At 39.7% G+C, this 8,371-nt stretch overlaps 1 protein-coding gene across 1 annotated transcript in view; it reads left to right on the top strand.

The window, feature by feature from the left end:
- Nucleotides 1-59: 59 nt before the first annotated feature.
- LOC134650155 (polyamine-transporting ATPase 13A3-like) overlaps nt 60-8,371 on the top strand; it is a 45,691-nt gene continuing 37,379 nt past the window's right edge. Inside the window, exons 1-7 of the mRNA XM_063505012.1 lie at nt 60-360; nt 1,970-2,197; nt 2,548-2,773; nt 3,210-3,414; nt 4,127-4,340; nt 6,064-6,194; nt 7,197-7,379. Coding sequence (XP_063361082.1) covers nt 327-360; nt 1,970-2,197; nt 2,548-2,773; nt 3,210-3,414; nt 4,127-4,340; nt 6,064-6,194; nt 7,197-7,379 — 1,221 coding nt within the window. The 5' untranslated portion in view covers nt 60-326. The remainder of the gene's footprint in view (nt 361-1,969; nt 2,198-2,547; nt 2,774-3,209; nt 3,415-4,126; nt 4,341-6,063; nt 6,195-7,196; nt 7,380-8,371) is intronic.

Raw genomic sequence — 8,371 nt, 5'->3', positions numbered from 1 at the left:
ATTTAAGACCTGTCATAACATTTGTTTTTTATTTAATTTAATTGGAATAAACATTTATGTAATCATGGATAAGCATCGTTTTTCTACTGCACTCAAACAGCTTTGACGTAATTTCAGAAATTAAAAAAAAGTTTGACGTTTATCCTTGCCTATGAATTTCATTCATTCTTAGGTGGATGTGAGTAGTGGGATTTCGTATCCTGAAATTCCATATCTATTTAATATTTTGAAATGAGGTAGCACCGGTTAACAAGCAACAATTAAAGACCATCCTAGTACTATGCCTTAATTTATTTATAAAGTGCAAATAATCAGTTTTTGCGGGAATGCCGAACACGAACAGTGCCACCGTTGCCAATGGTAAGTATGATATTTCACCATGCATATCCAATCTTTACTGTATGAGTCACTAAATGTAAGGGAATTTTTGTGCATCTTGAGACTGGTTGTCCACGTGACGAATTATTTGCTAAGTAAATGTACTCCTTAATAACTGCGTCGCTGTTTTAGAGATAATGAACCAATCTTGTAACTAATGCATTTACAGAGGTTCAAATCAGATTAGATGCACTTCATGCACCTGAAAACTCTAACAGTGTATTCTTGACTCATTTCCTGCACACTTTTCCTTGATAAAAACCATCACAAAGGTTCTTATTATGTGTTGTTTAATTCCAAGAAATTTGTTTTAACCTTGTCAGTGTTTCGTTTAATTATATGGGTCATTCCTATTGCTTCAAGTACTTGTTGTGATAACTGACTGCTCTTTCTACAACATTCCATAACTAGATGCCTCATGATTCAGTCAATTGAAGGTTAAGATGAAACATTTGTCAATAAGATCTCATTTAAGATAATTATTATTTATTTTCCTTTCAGATAGTAGTTATAATCTTTGTAAAAACAGTGAGAAACCACGGTTTATTTGACAGTGAAGTTATCAATTGTTTTTACATGCTGAATAATATACAAAATAAACAGAGGATTGTTTAAATTTCAATAATATACTTAACTTAAACATTATTTTAAACATCTTTTGTTTCTAATATATATAATTTTATTTTTATTGAGTTTAACATGGATATACCTATTTATTGATTCAACATTAAGAAAATATTAACATGATGGCCATATAGCACCAATAAGATAAAAAATATTTTTAATTTATTTTTTATCACTAATAGAATAAATGCCTGTGACATACAGACAGACGGGCATGACGAAACTATAAGGGTTACTTTTTGTCATTTTGACTATGGAGAACCAGCTATTATTTAACTAGCCCTAAAAATACATGTTTTTTTTTTATCATTATAATTTTATAAATTATTCTAAACGGTGGAGCCTTACATTTATTCAGTTTTAAGCTATACTCACAAGGTCTACAGCTCACAGGTAATAATAAATAAAATAGTCTCTTTTATCTGTTACTATCAGATCAGATAGACATAATATCTTATCTTTCCATAACCAAAACCCAAGAATTAGAGTTGCCTTTGTAAAATAGTTAACTACTACTTGGCTGCCCTAAGCAAAAATCAAGTAACTCAGAAATAAGTGTCATAATATGTACTAGAAAAAGTGACCAAGGCCTCCAGTGCCCAAGAAACTTTTTTTAAATTCTTGCAACTTGCATATCTGTATATAAAACTGTGAGCTTTACAAGGTTAAACACTTGTCCCCGGTATCATTTGCAACCAATCTCTGCAGGGTTCGAAAGGATAATTAACAATGATAGTTATCACGATAATTATCGTGATTTTTATGCCTGATAGTTATTGATTTGATAATAACCTAATAAAATTTGTAAAAAAATAGCAAAATACGTCCAATTATTTTTTACTATCACAGAATTCAAAGAAAATAAATATAGCACCATCCATACCTGGGATAATTATCCGACATTTACCCGATAAATTATCAAAGACTATCTGCATAATTTCGACCCTGAATCTCTGTTCTTTTCCAGATGATTACGAAGTTATCGGAGAAGCCCAATGGCAAATACTGGAGAATGTTATTGACGAAGAGATTTTCAAGATCTACGGTTACAAGTACTCCAAATTACGAGCTATCATATTCCACGCTGTGTGCGTAGCACTATGTGGATTGCCGTATTTTGCCTTGGGGTATTACCCTTCATTAAACAGATTCAAGTACTTAAAATGCAGTTTGAAAATGGCTGAAGAGATTTGTGGTAAGATTTTTTTTTCATGGTTTTACAAGGATAATTTTCCACTGTAAGCTCAAAAAGGCTTATGTTATAGGTAAGTAAGTACTAGACATCAATATATATAATACTTACATATTTATATATAAATACTTTTATACATAGAAAATATCCATAACTCAGGAACTGTGATAAATAAATACTAAACATACAACATAAATACCCTTACCGAGATTCAAACCTGGGACCTCCTGCATCGTTGGATTCGTCTACCTGCGAATTCTAGGTCCATCTGTGTCAAGCTTTGCGTGTTATTCCACATTAGAAAACTTAAGAATCCTGCAAACAAATTCCCAAATGTCTATTTTGTTTTCCAGTGATGGACGCCGAAGGCTCATTCAACATGGAGAAAGTGCTAGAAATGGACCTGAACATAGCGAACCACAACAACAAACTTCGGTATTTCATCTACCAACACACACGGTTTGTGTGGCTGAACGACCAATGCGTATTTGTGAATGTGCAGTCGCTGAACGAGAAGTTGACTATCAATCTTCTGATGGATAATATGTCGGGGATCAATAAGCGACAACAAAATGAATTGTAAGTATTAATCAAATTGATGTCACTCCAAACAATTAATTTTGAATTACTAGCTGAGTTATTACCACTAGTTACCACCACATTGTTACCAGTGGTAACATCCAAGATTCTGGGTAAAAGCCTCCCTATGTCTGTGGCTGTATCGATATTGGACAAAGTTTAGGATTGTAAAAATGTGGCATTATCTATAAAAAGGGACCTCTTTCTTCATGGCGCTTACGCCGCACTGCGTCGCGCGGTGCTGTATTTATATCGGATCATTGACATCGACATCGACAAATATACGGTCCCTTTACATGGATAACGTCACAAATACTCACGAAATGGCATTACCACAGACAACAGTCTCTTATTAAAATTACGTTAAGAAACGTGCTTTATACACACAATAACTTGCAAACAAAGAAGTTCTTACTGTAACTTTTTTTTTTTTCAGAATCAAACTGTATGGCACAAACTCGGTAGAAGTAGAAGTGAAGAGCTACTGGACACTGTTCGTGAACGAAGTGTTCAACCCGTTTTACCTGTTCCAAGTGTTCTCCATCGTGCTATGGTCGTTAGACGAGTATTACCAGTATGCTACGTGCGTTTTAATACTGTCAGCTGGATCGTGCATGCTGGCCCTGTATCAAACTAAGCAGGTATTTACAACCCGTTTTACCTGATCCAAGTGTTCTCCATCGTGCTATGGTCGTTAGACGAGTATTACCAGTATGCTACGTGCGTTTTAATACTGTCAGCTGGATCGTGCATGCTGGCCCTGTATCAAACTAAGCAGGTATTTACAACCCGTTTTACCTGATCCAAGTGTTCTCCGTCGTGCTATGGTCGTTAGACGAGTATTTCCAGTATGCTACGTGCGTGCTGATACTGTCAGCTGGATCGTGCATGCTGACCCTGTATCAGACTAAGCAGGTATTTACAACCCATTTTACCTGTTCCAAGTTTTCTATTGTGAATGACTGAAAATCTTTATCTTCAGGCAACTAGTTATAGGCCACTAGTACCTACAACTACATACCTACGCTCAATGCCTATAGGCGTATGTCCAACAGTGGGCGCATATTCGCTGAGGAAGAAGAGTACATACCTTGCATAGGGACATATTATAAAAAATACGTCTTAACCTCCAGAGACCGTGCGCTATTGTACATATTCCTCAATCTATTTCGAACTTATATCAAATATGAGAGGGTTCCTAAAAAAACGAAACATGCTTCTGCTGGGTCTCAGGAGGTTAAAACTAAAAATTACAATACACATTAAGGCTGCGTTGAATTACGCAACCCCGCAGTGCGAGGGACCGCCGGAACTTGAACTTTTTTTTAAATAACGATTGTCGATTGTCCCCAGATGAGCATAAACCTCCACAAGATGGCGGGCTCCACCAGCTCGTGCACCGTGTCCGTGCTGCGTCCGTCCCGCGCCGGCCGCGAGGAGTGTGTGGTCAATGCTAGCCGATTAGTGCCCGGGGACGTACTTATACTACCACCTGATGGCTGCGTTATGCCGTGTGACGCTATGTTGTTGACGGGGAACTGCATAGTCAATGAGAGCATGCTTACAGGTGAGTGAATGAACTGAATGAGCGAGTGAATGAGAATGCGTAGTCAACGCAAGTCGTCTAGATAAAATGTCCGTGTCGGTGCTCCGACAGTCCCGCGCCGGCCGCGAAGAATGCGTGGTCAATGCTAGCCGATTAGTGCCCGGGGACGTACTTATACTACCACCTGATGGCTGCGTTATGCCGTGTGACGCTATGTTGTTGACGGGAAACTGCATAGTCAACGAGAGTATGCTTACAGGTGATTGAATGAACTGAATGAGTGAATGAATGAGAATGCGTAGTCAACGCAAGCCGTCTAGATAAAATGTCCGTGTCGGTGCTCCGACCGTCCCGCGCCGGTTGCGAGGAATGCGTGGTCAATGCTAGCCGATTAGTGCCCGGGGACGTACTTATACTACCACCTGATGGCTGCGTTATGCCGTGTGACGCTATGTTGTTGACGGGGAACTGTATAGTCAACGAGAGCATGCTTACAGGTGAGTGAATGAACTGAATGAATGAGTGAATGAGCGTGGTGAACGCGAGCCGATTAGTGCCTGGGGACGTACTTATACTACCACCTGATGGCTGCGTTATGCCGTGTGACGCTATGTTGTTGACGGGGAACTGCATAGTCAATGAGAGTATGCTTACAGGTGAGTGTACTGAATGAGTGAGTGAATGAGAGTGGTCAACGCGAGCCGGCTAGTGCCCGGGGACGTACTTATACTACCACCTGATGGCTGCGTCATGCCGTGCGACGCTATGTTGTTGATGGGGAACTGCATAGTCAACGAGAGTGTGCTTACAGGTGAGTGAACTGAATGAGTGAGTGAATGAGAGTGGTCAACGCGAGCCGGCTAGTGCCCGGGGACGTACTTATACTACCACCTGATGGCTGCGTTATGCCCTGTGACGCTATGTTGTTGACGGGGAACTGCATAGTCAACGAGAGAATGCATACAGGTGAGTGAACTGAATGAGTGAGTGAATGAGAGTGGTCAACGCGAGCCGGCTAGTGCCCGGGGACGTACTTATACTACCACCTGATGGCTGCGTTATGCCCTGTGACGCTATGTTGTTGACGGGGAACTGCATAGTCAACGAGAGTATGCATACAGGTGAGTGAACTGAATGAGTGAGTGAATGAGAGTGGTCAACGCGAGCCGGCTAGTGCCCGGGGACGTACTTATACTACCACCTGATGGCTGCGTTATGCCCTGTGACGCTATGTTGTTGACGGGGAACTGCATAGTCAACGAGAGTATGCATACAGGTGAGTGAACTGAATGAGTGAGTGAATGAGAGTGGTCAACGCGAGCCGGCTAGTGCCCGGGGACGTACTTATACTACCACCTGATGGCTGCGTTATGCCCTGTGACGCTATGTTGTTGACGGGGAACTGCATAGTCAACGAGAGTATGCTTACAGGTGAGTGTACTGAATGAGTGAGTGAATGAGAGTGGTCAACGCGAGCCGGCTAGTGCCCGGGGACATACTTATACTACCACCTGATGGCTGCGTCATGCCGTGCGACGCTATGTTGTTGACGGGGAACTGCATAGTCAACGAGAGTATGCTTACAGGTGAGTGAATGAACTGAATGAGTGAGTGAATGAGCGTGATGAACTAGAACCGTCTAATGGCCTCTTAAAAGTTAAGCTCTTGAAAGCTATTAATTTTTGGGAAAATTTTGTTAAGATTATTTGCTAGTTATGTTGTAATAATTATAATTTTGTTTCAGGCGAGAGTGTACCAGTAATGAAAGGCCCGCCCTGTCCATCCCCAGAAATATACTCCACGGAAGGTCACAAGAGGCATACCTTATTCGCTGGCACCCACGTTATACAGACACGGTTCTATGGCAACAATCAGGTAAGTTCGAGTTTGAACCTTGTTTATGTTAAGTTAAAGTCGATATTAGAAGTATAGTCACAGTAATGAAATTATAGTTCGTGCAACCTTATCATTGAAACAGGAATTTAGAGAAACAATCAGTTAAAATCGAAACAGACACCTTATTTGTGACAATTAAAGTAGAAAAATTGGTGGAAAATACTCGGAAAATTCCGTTTCCATGCCTAATGCATGCATGTTGTAGCAGTGAACCACGTACAGTCAAGGTATTAAATATCTATATGGACAAAGTGCCTAAAATATTTATACATGACCTTAATGCCTTATAGGGTAATTCGCCAGTAACGGCCACCGGCCAATAACTGGCCACCCTAAACTAAAAAAAACCGAAGTGTGAGTGAAAAGTGTGAGTCAGACTCGCGCACGGAGGGTTCCGCACCATCAACAAAAAATAGAGCAAAACAAGCAATAAAAACGGTCACCCATCCAAGTACTGACCCCGCCCGACGTTGCTTAACTTCGGTCAATAATGACGTTTGTTGTATGGGAGCCCCACTTAAATCTTTATTTTATTCTGTTTTTACTATTTGTTGTTATAGCGGCAACAGAAATACATCATCTGTGAAAATTTCAACTGTCTAGCTATCACGGTTCGTGAGATACAGCCTGGTGACAGACGGACGGACGGACGGACGAACAGCGGAGTCTTAGTAATAGGGTCCCGTTTTTACCCTTTGGGTACGGAACCCTAATGAATTCTATAAACAGAATTCATTTTAGTATAAGGTTTCAATAACTGGCCAGCCTTCTACTAAAATGAATTCTGTTTATAGGTGAATAGAACTCATTTTTAGTTTAGGGTGGCCAGTTACTGGCGAATTACCCTATATGGATATTAAGGTAGTGTGTTCAAACTCTACGAGTACACCTTAGTCAAAATGAAGTTAAGGTTAGTTTGTGAAGTTAAGGTAGATTTTGGAAGCTTGGCTAAGATCTAATAATTCCCACGTTTTTCCTCAGGTGCTAGCCAAAGTGGTCCGCACAGGCTTCTACACGGCCAAAGGCGAGTTGATCAAGAGTATCCTCTTCCCGAAGAAGTTCGACTTCCAGTTCTACAAGGACGCGGTGAAATTCGTCATTTTCATGTTCTGCATCGCCGCTATAGGCATGGGGTATTCCATCTGGCTGTACTTACAACGAGGCGTAAGTATCTGTATACGTCACTCTCTCTCTCATTGAGTGCGAGCAAGACGGCTGTGCGTGCCCGGGATCGCGGCCAAAGGCGACCTGATCAAAAGCATCCTCTTCCCGAATTAGTTCGACTTCAAGTTCTACAAGGACGCGGTGAAATTCGTCATTTTCATGTCACTACAATCATAATAATCATAATCATAATCATTTATTTCTTGAATGTGGTACAATAAAGATGTAAAAAAGAAACAATTTTTGAACAGCACATCCTGCCTGAATAGGCATAGAAATATTGAATACCTACTACCTATAACTATGACTAGATTCTTATGACCTACCATGCAGCATGCAAAAGTAATACACGATATTTAAATACTACATTATACACCTGGCTGTATCTGCAAAGAGGCGTAAGTAGGTATATTTTAGTTAGGATAGCTAGTTTCTTGCGGTAGGCGACAAACCGAACGTGTTTAATTTTTTCATGTCCGTCTGACGGCCCCTTTATAATAGGCATATTGCTCAAAACTATACAGGGTGGCCCAAAAACATGTAGACAAAAAAATTGTAGGAATAATTGTCTTACTTACACTTGTATGTATATATGTATAAACTCTTTATTTTACGAAACAGAAATTTATGGCACATGACAGGCAGTACAAAGGCTACTTGTTTTACAAATTATTAAAAATTAAAACTACAATCATATGTATGACTGAAACGAATTATATTATCTTTTGAGGTACGGAAAATATATTTTCCGTACCTCAAAAGGAAAAAACGGAACCCTTTTGGATATCACTCGTGTAATTAACAATGATAGTTATCTTGATAATTATCGTGATTTTTATGCCTGATAATTACCTAACATTTAAAACCTTAAATATAAAAAATTCCCCAATAATTATTGTTTACTATCAAAGAATTTAAAGAAAATATATATAGCACCATCCATACCTGGGATAATTATCCGATGTTTATCAGGTAATTATCGCGATACTTAT

The sequence above is a fragment of the Cydia amplana genome, chromosome 8, assembly GCF_948474715.1.
Source record: "Cydia amplana chromosome 8, ilCydAmpl1.1, whole genome shotgun sequence".
Lineage (NCBI taxonomy): Eukaryota > Metazoa > Arthropoda > Insecta > Lepidoptera > Tortricidae > Cydia > Cydia amplana.
Note: the sequence above shows the minus strand (reverse complement) of the source record. Positions and strands in the feature narration are given on the sequence as shown.